Source organism: Gavia stellata, chromosome 6, assembly GCF_030936135.1.
Source record: "Gavia stellata isolate bGavSte3 chromosome 6, bGavSte3.hap2, whole genome shotgun sequence".
In the NCBI taxonomy this organism is placed as follows: Eukaryota; Metazoa; Chordata; class Aves; order Gaviiformes; family Gaviidae; genus Gavia; species Gavia stellata.
Genome location: NC_082599.1, coordinates 746,686 through 758,633, shown reverse-complemented (window position 1 = coordinate 758,633; position 11,948 = coordinate 746,686). Strand labels below are relative to the sequence as shown.

The following is an 11,948-nucleotide window of genomic DNA, read 5'->3' as shown; positions in this document are numbered from 1 at the left end:
CTCACTCCAGCTCTCCAGTCCGCCCTGTCCCCTCCCTGAACATTTCCCTTTCAAGCAACAGTTTTTACAGTTTTATGTGAGCTGTTACCACCACTATCAGCACCTCCGTGGCCCCACCCTGAGTTGCTGGGCGTGGGGTGGCTGCACCCTCATGCTGCCTACAATATAGCACATCACACAGAGCCAAAGCAAGCCATGCAGCGCTGCCAAAGATCAGCACGAGCAATCAGAGAATCTTCCCTGCCTCTCTCCTGCTTATTTGTGTGTGTCCTCAGTGCCCGCAGGGAGAGGTGAGACACTGTCACTGTGAGGTCTGGCCAGGATACTAACATGCAGACACTTCCAGGCAGGACAAGACAACTTTAATGCTCTAAAGGACTTGGCAGCAGGAGATGCAGCAATGTGCAGAGGGGATCCAGCCCAGGCAGAGCTGCAGTGAGTTTGCAAGACGATGCTGCACCATTTCCACACCTCTTGCCTGCTCAGCTAGCCAAGGGCACAGGGCAGGAAACAGGGAGGCATCTGACCCCCGTCAGGCACACAGCTGGATGTAGGTTTCTTGTGACCAGAGCCAAAAGTATGGGAAGACCTTCTCGGTGAAGGAGGCCTTGAACTGCAAGATCTCCATCATGTTCTCCGCATTGTAGAAGGTCACTTGGCCCGCTTCGTAGTCCAGGTGGACCCTGATCCGCTGGGGCTCTTCCATCAGTGCCAGTGGGGCGGGGGTCATGTGGAGCGCCGTGTACTGGCGATTCCAGTCCAGCCGCAGGGCCCAGATCTTCCCCATGGCCACGCTGAGCGAGTCCTTCCTCCGCACGGACTCCACGGCCACCCCCACAGCCCAGCTGTCCCTGTCCCCTACCTCCAGCTCCCAGTAATGCCTCCCGGCTGTGAACCCCTGGGAGCCCAGGACGCTGGGGCTGCCAGTGAATCTCTTGGGGTTGTCAGGGAGGTTTTGCTGTCCGTCTCCCAGCCGCACGGTTTTGCAGTCCTTCGAGAGGATCAGGTACGGGCTTGCCGTCTCTGGGTCCAGCGTCACCTTCACTAATGCACGACAGAGAGAAACGTCAGTCTGTTGCCCACCGAGGAGTGAAGCAGCACCTCTCCCTCCTCTTCTGCGGGGCTGGGACGTGTCCAGTGAGCACAGCGGGCACTCGTGCCCTACGAGCGCACACACACACAGCACCCACAGCCCCCTTGGGCAGCACGGGACACAGGGCCCTCGCTGTCCTCCCCACTAGGACCCAGGACACTCCCTGAAGCAGGACTGAGCCAGGCAGCGTCCCCACGTGCAGGGGGACAGAGGCGATGGACTTCGCTAAAACTGCTTTGCTAATCCTGTGCTGGGTATCTCTGGGTCTAAGTGTGATGGGGCTGCAGCCAGGCTGGGTGTGGGGCAGCAATATGTCCCCGTGGACGTGAGGAAGCATTGCCTGCAAGGCAGCAGTGGTGCCAGGCCAGTCCCTGCTCCGGTGACAAGGGGGACGAATGCCTACCGAAAGGAAAACCAGCTCCTAACCCCGCTCCACCAAGTAACCAGGCGATCTCACTGCAGAGCCGGAGCCGCCGTTCACGTGGGATGTTCTGCTGCCATCCTGCGGCCATCCCACAAGGCCACAGAGGTGTCACCGTGCTGTGCCACCACCCCAGGCCCTCTGCTAAACGCACTCCTTCGGGGCCCGCCTCACAGAGGGGACCCCAGTGTGGGGGAAACTGAGGCACACCCATCCTGTGTGTCAGATCCCAAAAACTGAGAGGGGAGAGGCCAGCCTCAGCACAAACAGCTCCAGCCAGCCCCGAGCCCTGCGATGCTGCCAGGATTGCGTGGACGCCGGGCATCTGCAAAGGCATTTCTCATCTGTGCCTAAAAGCCAGCTCAAAATGCGCACGGCCCCTTTGCTTAACTAGTCACAGCCTTACACATCGCAACGAAAGAAGATAGTCTCCAAAGACAGGGAAGCCGAGGACCTCGCGCTGCCCCAGCCCTCGTTTGGTGTTAGAGGACAGCGTTGCTGGGTGTTGCCTGGCATGGGGACGGACCCAGATTTTTATAGCAGGCCTACTCAAAACGAAGGGACCCGGTTTTAGACAGACCCTGGACTCAGATGTTGTGGTGTGAGCCCATCTCTGCCCCAAGGACGTAAGGAAACTCATTCCGGAAAGCTTTTCTCCCTCATTTGTGCCCATCAGCTCCAGAAACTTACCCCTTTCTCTGTCTATCTTGCTCAGCAGGTTCACTAGAGGAAGGAAAGGAAGATGCATGAGTCTCTCTCCTCTCCTGGCATCTTTTCTGCTCTCCATCAGGACAGCAAGCCTGCTCCCCAGCTCCCGCAACCCTGGGCTCCAGCAAAGCCCATTTCGGAGACAGGTCCCATCTGGAGCAGGCATGTTTTGCTCCCAAACCCCAGGCAGAGGCCGTGGGTGGCGAGATCTCCCACTGCAGCTGAGCCCAGTGGAAAGCACGGCGTGGGGCAGCAGTGCCCGGTGCCCCGGGGCAGCAGCACGCCCGCCTGGGGCCCGGACACCAGTTACACAGCAAGGCATCGCTCGCCGTTTCTTTGCCTTGCCTTTGAATTTGGCCGCCGCATCCACAACCAGCTGGCTCGTCTCAGAGAGGTTCTTAACGGTCGTCTGCAGCTGCAGGGAAACCGGCTCCGGGATCGGGGCCTTCACCGCCTCGCATCTGAGGAGGAAACAACACAGAGAGGAGCTCTGACCCCAGCAGTCAGCCAGCACCCGGGGCCAGGAGGGAAACGGGGGGAAATCCCCTACGGCAACAGAACTCAGGGGAGCTGTGTCCCAGCTATTGGCACGGGAACCCCGTCTTTAACAGGGGTGCAACAACCTCTGGTTCCAGATACATCACATTAAACCCCAAATACTCAGCAGGGCAAAGCCACCTCCCTCCCGGCTGCTGCTGCTCGGCCACCTGCAGTGTTTCCAAACCTCTGCCCAGAAGAGCCGGGCGGGAAGAGAGCGACGCTGAGCCCGTTTCGTACCTGCTCAGGGTTTTGCCAACATCCTGGAAGAGAGAAAACGCCAGGTCAGCTCTGGCACTGCCGAGAAGGCCCACGGTCCGCAGGGCAGCGAGTTACGGTCGCTCCCCTACTGCATGAAGTAGGGTGAGGGGGATCGGGGGGGGGGGGGGTGTCACACCACTCATCCCGGGGACTCTCTGGTGACTTCCTCACCCAAATCCTTGCCTTCCCTCAGCTCACACTGCAGGCCCAGACTCACACCAGCCACACCACGCACTGCGGTGTCACTGCCAGGCCGCTGGCACGCCGGCCAGCACGGTGCTGCCCTTCGCTCCCAGGCTCTGGGCTGCACGGGCACCGGGATGCAGGGGTGCCGGTGGGTGCCCCCAGCCTCACCGGGCGGGGGGGGGGTCACAGCACATGGGTGGGCAATGCAGCCTCACCATAAGGAACTCAACCACCGGCTGGTCACGTTTCTTCTCTATCTCCGCAATCAGCTTGTCCAGCATCGATTTCCTCTCCGAAACGCTGGAGACGTATTTGTGGCGCTCCTTGGCGAGCTCCCCGTGCGCCTTGTCGAGCTGGGCCAGCAGGACGTCCTCCTGCTCCCGCAGGAACTCCTGCAGCTGCTTGAAGGTGTCCCGCAGCCTCTGCCGCTCTGAGGCCACCTTCCCCTGCAACGCACCCGGGCGGAGGCCGCTGAGCCATCCCGTCCTCCCGCTGCCTCCGCACGGGCACGGGGATGGAGTGCTGCAGAGAAGGGGGGGCAAGGATCATAGGGAAAAGGAGGAGAGGTTTTGGGGAGGAAAAGCTGGAAGAGTGGAGGGGGAAGAGGGGTGGCAAGTCTGGATGTCGACGGACCCAAGATGACAGCGGAGTTTAAATGAGAGCAGGAGGGAAGAAGGATATATGGGACGGACAGAGAGGGAGAGAGAAAATAGAGTTGTTGTGGAAAAGGAGATAAATATATATGGGGAGAGGGAAAGATGGGATGCGCCCGTGAAGACGGGTGGGTAGGCAGGCGGGGGAGCACGGCGTGCGCACGGAGAGAGAAACACGTACCAGCAGGCCATCGCTTTTCTTTTCTCCTTCGGGCTTAAATTCTTCTTTCTCTTTTTGTAGAAACACCAGGTTGCTCTGGAGCGTCTCCTGGAGGAGAAGAAGGAAAAAAAAAAAATAAAGAAAAAAGCATATTTGGCGATTTGGGGGTTACATTTGTAGGAGCGAGATGATGTCTCCAAGCAGCCCCTGTGGGGACACTACCGCTCTGCAGGGTCAGCCGGGGTGGGTTTTGAGCTCAGCTCTGCGGGGAAGGGAAGAGCTCGGAGACAGCACCCACCTCTCTCCAAGCACGCATGACAGACAGGCTGGGGAGATCCCCATGCGCAGCTGGTTTGGCCAGAAACATTTCTGGAATAATTTCATGCGGAAACCCTGAAGTTTGTGGTTGGTTTGTGGTTTGGTTTTTTTTTTTTTTTAATTAGGAAAAACAACTTTTGGTGTTGGAAGTGGGATTTGTGGGAAGAGGTTTGAAGGGACAGCGGCACTGTGTCTCAGACGCGCTCCATAAAATCGCTGAGTATTAAAAAAAAATTCCTGCTCCTTCAAGCCATGCCCTGCGGCAGAGCAAGCTGCTGGCCAGGGGGACCCCGGCGTGCATCTCGGGGGGAGACCACGTCCCCGTCCCTGGCTGGGGACGTATGGAGCACTAGGGACCTTGCGGGGCCACAGAGGGGTGCGCAGCGAGAGGGACCTGTGCTCCTGGGCGGGCTGGGGGGAGGCGATGGGCAGTGGGAGCCATGGGAGAGCCGGCAGCCCCAGCGGGGTGGCAGGGATACGGGACCCCGGCCCATGGCCAGATGGGGACCCCAACCTGTACCCAGACGGGGACCCCAAACCGTACCCAGACGGGGACCCCAGGCAGCAGCTCGATGGGGACCCAAATCCGTGGCTGTACAGGGACCCAGACCTGTGCCCCGAGGGGACCCCAGTCCATGAACGGAGGGGTACCTCACCTGTGCTTAGAGGGGACCCCAGCCCATGTGCAGAGGGGACCCAGATCCATGCCTAGAGGAGACCCCAACCCGTGCCTGGGAAGAACCCCGGATTTGTGCCTGGAGGGGACCCCAGCCCATGTCTCGACAGGACCCCTGCCCACACCAGGGAAGGGACCCTGATCTGTGCCCTGAGGGGACCCCACCTTGTGCCCTGAGGGGACCCCTGCCCATACCAGGGAAGGGACCCTGATCTGTGCCCCCAGGGGACCCCACCTTGTGCCCCAAGGGGACCCCTGCCCGTACCAGGGAAGGGACCCTCATCTGTGTCCCCAGGGGACCCCTGCCCGTACCAGGGCAGGGACCCTGACCTGTGCCCCCAGGGGACCCCTGCCCGTACCAGGAAAGGGACCCTGATCTGTGTCCCCAGGGGACCCCTGCCCATACCAGGAAAGGGACTGTGACCTGTGCCCTGAGGGGACCCCACCTCGTGCCTTGAGAGGACCTCAGCCTGCACCCCCAGGGGACCCCTGCCTGTACCAGGGCAGGGACCTTGACCTATGCCCCCAGGGGACCCCATCTTGTGCCCTGAGGGGACCCTGCCCATACCAGGAAAGGGACCCTGATCTGTGTCCCCAGGGGACCCTGCCCATACCAGGAAAGGGACCCTGACCTGTGCCCCCAGGGGACCCCTGCCCGTACCAGGAAAGGGACCCTGATCTGTGTCCCCAGGGGACCCCTGCCCATACCAGGAAAGGGACTCTGATCTGTGCCCCGAGGGGACCCCTGCCCATACCAGGGCAGGGACCCTGATCTGTGTCCCCAGGGGACCCCTGCCCGTACCAGGGCAGGGACCCTGATCTGTGTCCCCAGGGGACCCCTGCCCGCGCCCCGAGGGGGCCCCGCCCAGAGCAGGGAAGGGAGCCGGCCGGTTCCCCAGGGGACCCCAGCCCCCGCCCAGAGGCCCCCCTCGCCCCCCCGACTCCCCCTACCCGGAGCTGCTCAGCGGCCTCCTCGGCGGGGCGAGCGCGGTGGTCGCGGTGCCGGGGCTCCTCTCGGCACAGGGCGCAGAGCGGGCGGCGGCAGCCCTCGCAGAAGAGGCCCAGGGCCTCCCCGTGGGCCGGGCAGCGGGGCCGGCACGCCTCGTCCCCCAGGGCCCCCGCCAGCCCCGCCACGGCGCCCAGCGAGCGGTTGGGCCGCAGCGAGCCGGGGGCCACGCTGGCGCGGCACTGGGGGCAGGCGGCGGGGCGCGGGGGGGCCCCCAGCACGGCCGCCATGCAGCGGCCGCAGAAGCTGTGGCCGCACTCGGTGATGACGGGCTGGCAGAAGAGCTCCAGGCAGACGGGGCAGGTGGCCTCGGCCTGCAGGCCCTCGCCCAGCGCCAGCACGGCCCGCGCCATACTGCGGGACGCGGCGCTGCCCGGAAGGGCGCGGCGGGAGGGGGGGGGGGGGGCGGAGCGCGCCCCCGCGGGGCTGCCGGCGCGGGGTGGCGCGCGCGGCGCGGGGGAGGCTGCGCGCGTGGGGTGAAGGCTGCGGGGGGGGGGGGGGGCGTGTCCGCGCGGGGCTGCGCGTGGGCCGGGGCGGCGCGTACGTGCACCCCCCTGCGCCGGTTGCGGTGGGGCGGTGCGTCTGCGGGGGGGGGGGGGGGGTGCGGGGGGGTCGCGTGCGTGCACCCCCCTGTGCCTGTTGCAGTGGGGCATGCATGGGTGTGGGCGTGGGGGTGTGCGTGGGGGTCGCGTGCATGCACGGGTGCGTGCACCCCCCTGTGCCTGTTGCAGTGGGGCATGCATGGGGGTATGCGTGGGGGTGTGCGTGGGGGTCGCGTCCATGCATGGGTGCGTGCACCCCCCTGTGCCTGTTGCAGTGGGGCATGCATGGGTGTGGGTGTGGGGGTGTGCGTGGGGGTCGCGTGCATGCACGGGTGCGTGCACCCCCCTGTGCCTGTTGCAGTGGGGCATTCGTGTGCGTCGTGCATGTGGGTGTCGTGTACATGCACAAGTGCGTGCAACCCCATGTGCCTGTTGCAGTGCGGCATTGCATGTGTGTGTGTCATGTACATGCACAAGTCCGTGCACCCCCCTGTGCCTGTTGCAGTGGGGCATGCATGGGTGTGGGTGTGGGTGTGTGCGTGGGTGTCGTGTACATGCACGGGTGCGTGCACCCCTGTGTGCCGGTTGCACTGGGGCATTCGTGTGCGTGGGTGTGTGCGTGGGTGTCGTGTACATGCACGGGTGCGTGCACCCCCGGGTGCCGGTTGCAGTGGGGCATGCGTCTGCGTCGTGTACATGCACAGGTGCGTGCACTCCCGTGTGCCTGTTGCAGTGTGGCATTGCATGTGTGTGAGTGTCCTGTACATGCACGAGTGCATGCACCCCCATGTGCCGGTTGCACTGGGGCGTTGCGTGTGCGTGGGGCGTTGCGTGTGCGTGGGTGTCGTGTACATGCACTAGTGCATGCACTCCCGTGTGCCTGTTGCAGTGGGGCGTGCGTGTGCGTGGGTTTCGCATACATGCACGGGTGCGTGCACCTCTGTGTGCTGGTTGCAGTGGGGCTGTGCGTGTGCGTGGGTGTGTGCGTGGGTGTCATGTACATGCACGGGTGCGTGCATGCCCGTGTGCCTGTTGCAGTGGGGCATTGCATGTGCTTCGTGCATGTGGGTGTCGTGTACATACACGAGCGCGTGCATCCCCCTGTGCCGGTTGCAGTGGGACATGCGTGTGTGTTGTGTACGTGCACGGGTGCGTGCACGCCCGTGTGCCAGTTGCAGTGGGGCATGCGTGTGCATGGGTGTAATGCATGTGGGTGTCGTGTACATACATGAGTGTGTGCATGCCCATGTGCCTGTTGCAGTGGGGTGTGTGTGTGCGTGGGTTTCACATACATGCACGGGTGCGTGCACCTCCGTGTACTGGTTGCAGTGGGGCTGTGCGTGTGTGTGGGTGTGGGTGTCGTGTACATGCACGGGTGCGTGCACCCCCCTGTGCCGGTTGCAGTGGGGCATGCATGTGCGTTGTGCATGTGGGTGTCGTGTACACACACGAGTGTGTGCATGCCCATGTGCCAGTTGCAGTGGGGCATGCGTGTGTGTCGTGTACATGCACGGGTGCATGCACTCCCGTGTGCCTGTTGCAGTGGGGCATGCGTGTGCATGGGTGTCATGCATGTGGGTGTCATGTACATACATGAGTGTGTGCATGCCCATGTGTCTGTTGCAGTGGGGTGTGCGTGTGCGTCGTGTACATGCATGGGTGCGTGCACCGCCGTGTGCCTGTTGCACTGGAGCGTGCGGAAGTGTGCGCGTGCCTGTGTGCGTACATGTTGGCACGTATGTGTATTTGCATCCATGTGCGTATATGTGCGTGAATGTATGCGTGTGTGTTGGCACGTGCGTGTATGCCAGTGCATCTCTGCATATATGTGTGCATGCCTGTGCATGTGTGTAGCTATATGTGTTGGCGCATGCGTGTGCATACTCGCATGCCTTCGCACTGGCATGTGCACACGTGTGTGTATGCACACACATGCACCTGTGTGCACATGGACATTGTACGTATATGCGTGTATGTGCGCACAGATCTCTGTGTGTGTACATGTATCTGTGCACACGTGTTGGCATGTGTGTGTATATCTCTGCAGGTGTGCTTGTGTGTTGACAAGTGCATGTATGCATGAGTCTGCATGTTTGTGTGCACGCACGTGAATGTGTCCGCGTGTCTGCCTGTGCTGATGTGCCTGTGCACACGTCTGCACGCGTGTTCATGCGTACACGTGTGCACAGGCACGTCTGGGTGCACGTGTGTGCCTGCATCTCTTTGCCTGTGTGTGCATGTGTCTGGTGGGTGTTGTGTACACGTTTGCATGTGTACATGTGCAGGTGTGAATGGTTTCGTACACATTCCTGTGTGTTCGTGCACGTTTATGCGTGGCTGCGTGGCTGTGTGCACATGTATGTGCGTGCATGCGTTTGTGTGTGTGTATGTATGGGCGCATGTGTCTGTGTGTGCGTGTCTCCGTACAGACACGCGGTTGCTGGTGTGTGGGCAGAGTCCATATAGGGGTTGTTTATACATCTGTGTACGTTTATGTGTCTGTGTATGTGCCAGTGTGTGTATCCACATGTTTACATGCGTGTGTGCATGTGTGTGTGCGTGCACACGCATGGGGTGTCTCTGTCTCTCCCTGTGTATGTTCATATGCCTGGACCTCAGCACACGTGTGTGAGCAGGGAAACGCCGGGGGGGAGCACAGGGCCCCGCTGCCTCTGCGGCGCGTGTGCCCGCGTCGGCACACACACGTGGCCGTGGGCAGCCCACAGGAGCGGGGATGACGCCGGCGGCCACGGCCCGGGGAGAGTTGTCATGTGTGAGCACGAGGCTTCATCCCACCCTGCGCCGGGGCCTTGGCGGACGAGCCGGAGCGCGCCGTGGGGTGCAGCAGGGTGGGGAGACGGTCCCTGCTCGCAGACCCCACTGTCGGCCCGTGCCCTCCAGCAACGCTGCCCAGCAGCTCCTGGATGGGGAGGCCCCTTGACCCCCACGGGACACCCAGCCTGGAGCCTGCCGCTGGGCTTTCCCCGTCTCTGCTTTATAAATTATTTAGAAAAGGGACGCTGCAGTTCCCCAGAGCAGTCGGAGCACTCCTGAGCGCCCAGGGCTGCAAGCTGGCACGCTTCGGCACGGTGCTGCCAGCCACCTCGGATGCTCTGGCTGCTGAAATAAATTTAATCATTCATAACCTGAAATGTTCTCAGGAGCACTGGGGAGCGTCGCCCCAGCTCGGGCTGTCGCAGGCGGGTTGGAGTGCGGAGCAGGATCCTTCCCGAGGCCTCGCGCTTGCAGGAGCCGCTTCCCACCCGCCGGGTTTGGGGGTTAATGCGGTTTAAGGGACCGTGTCAGCGCGACAGCTGTGACACACGGGAGCCGAGTGTAATCCGGTCTGTGAGCCGCTTCCCCGGAGCCGGCTGCCTCCCTGCACGCCGCCGGCCCCTTCCTGCATGTGTGAAATCCCACCAAACCGAAGAGCCGCCGCGGAGCAGGGAGGCTTTGGCCTCTGTCCCTGCACCCCATGGCCGCCACTGGCTCTCCCAACATCTCCCTCGCCCTCAACCCAGCCCCAAAACACCCGGAGGGCAGCAGCGGTGCTTAGAGAAGAGAAGAGGGCCCCCCGGGAGCCCCTCTTGCCCCCTTGGGTGTCTCTGCAGGCTGTGGGGACACGTCCCCTCCGGGCTCAGCCCCTGTGAGCAGTGGGTGCCCAAAATCAGACGCCCGCGCACAGCCGTCGGCTCTGCTCCTCCGCCACCCCAGCGTGCTGCCGGCTGGGGCTTGAGGAGCGTCCCCAAGCACTTTCGGGGGCACGGTGCATCCCTGACGTGCTGCTGGCGGCTGGGCGTCCCTGGCAATAAAGCAGTCGAATAACTCTCCCTCCCCGGGCGGTTGGTTACTGCCCTGCCATGGGCTGTGCCCTGCCAAAAGCCCCTGCCACCCCGCTGCCTGCTTCTCCACCGCGGCGGGGCCCCAGACTCCATCCCAGCAGCTGCGGCGGAGTCGACACGATGCTTGCAGCCCCCTGTTCGCCATCGTTGCAGCATCCCGGGGTGACAGCCTGGTTCCCCGGCTCGGCCGGAGCCTCTGGGCTGTGGTGCGGGCAGGCGCTGGGGTGCTGCCGGGAGGGTACGCTGCCCACTTCACACCCCAGCGGGGACGCAGGTGGCTCCTGCTCGTCCCCTGTCCCTGGGGCTGCTGCCTTCTGGCTGCAACTGCACCCAGCACCCGGGGCCGGGGAGGGCTGGGCGAGCACGCCGGGGCCAAACCTGCAGAGCCGCAAGCCCTCAAAGAGTCGGTCCTGCTGCGGGACGGTGCCGTTACCCCCATAGTTGGGTGGTGGTTTAGCTGAGGACTGGGCAGCATTCAGCACTCCCCGAACAAACCCGCCTGCAATTAAGTGCAGGGCGCTGATAACCCGCAGACAACTCAGGGGGTGGCGAGGCTGCTCACGGCACGTGGCACCCCCGGATTTGTGCCCTGCAGCACCGCCACCTCTGAGGTTTTTTGGTGTCGCCGCCACCCCAAGCTCGGCGCCTGCCGGGGGCCGTGATGGCCGTGTCCCCCCCGCCGGCGTGGGAGCTGCAGCTGCAGGCAGGCTGTTGATATTTGAGCTGCTGAAGGTCACCTGGACGTTGTTAAATCCCAGCAGCGTCCAGCGACCGCTGCCATTACGTGCGTGCATGGCCGGCGAGGAGCAGCACGAGTCGGGAGCAGTCGCTGTGCGGGTCCGAGCGACACCGAGCAGAGCGTGGGTGCTGCCAGCCTGGCCACGCTGAGGTGAGGAGGGGGCTGCCTGTCCCCGAGGCTCCCCGGGCAGGTCCCAGCACTGCGGAGGGGCAGCCGGCTTCCCTTCGCTAGTACGGGCACCTAAATGGCCGCTTTGCCAAAAAAAAGCTGAATCCACCCGTTTTTAGGAAGAAAAAAGGACGCCGCCGGATCCGTGGCGCTGCTAACGTGATGAACACGAGGTGCTGAGAACCAGAGTTAGTTCTGCTTTTAATTTCTTTATTCCCCCTAATTGCATTTACATTAGAGGGGGATGCGGGGAGGCTGCGGAGGGGCACGGGGCAGCCAGCCGGGCTGGGGGCTGCAGCCAGGCCCTCCTGCCCTGCACCGGCACCTCCCTCCTGGGACATCAGCCCCGTCGCAGCACATTTAACCCAAGTCAGACTGCACGCCGTGACCTGAAACCCCAAACTGCTCCCAGGGAGTTTCAGGCACCACCCCGGCAGCAGGAACGCAGGAACCTCGGCTGAAGCCTGTCCTGGCAGCCCCGAAATGCTTCCCTCTCCGTGGCGGTGACCGGCCGGCGGCTCTCAGCCGCTCTGCGCGCTTTCTAGCGCGGAAAAGGCTAAATTACAAATCTAGGAGGGGTTCATACGCACGGGAAGTCCTGCGGTGAGGACTTTGGTTCTGCAAAGGCATTAACAGGT

The 11,948-nt window shown here is 62.9% G+C and overlaps 1 protein-coding gene across 1 annotated transcript; it reads right to left on the bottom strand.

The window, feature by feature from the left end:
- Positions 1 to 362: 362 nt before the first annotated feature.
- Positions 363 to 6,372, bottom strand: LOC104262742 (E3 ubiquitin-protein ligase TRIM7). Its single transcript, XM_059818912.1, has 7 exons — positions 5,965 to 6,372; positions 4,041 to 4,127; positions 3,422 to 3,652; positions 3,000 to 3,022; positions 2,568 to 2,683; positions 2,205 to 2,237; positions 363 to 1,044 (listed from the first exon to the last, which is right to left on the bottom strand). Exons 1-7 carry the CDS (start codon positions 6,370 to 6,372, stop codon positions 533 to 535), a joined length of 1,410 nt encoding a protein of 469 aa, XP_059674895.1. The 3' UTR covers positions 363 to 532.
- Between the last annotated feature and the right edge of the window lie 5,576 nt (positions 6,373 to 11,948).

Excerpts from the sequence above, each read along its gene's own strand:
- LOC104262742 (XM_059818912.1), bottom strand. The coding sequence starts at position 6,372 with ATGGCGCGGGCCGTGCTGGCGCTGGGCGAGGGCCTGCAGGCCGAGGCC. Across the intron at positions 3,023-3,421 it reads CGGTGGTTGAGTTCCTTATG|GATGTTGGCAAAACCCTGAG; the intron begins GTGAGGCTGCAT and ends TCTCTCTTCCAG. Across the intron at positions 1,045-2,204 it reads CAAGATAGACAGAGAAAGGG|TGAAGGTGACGCTGGACCCA; the intron begins GTAAGTTTCTGG and ends GTCGTGCATTAG.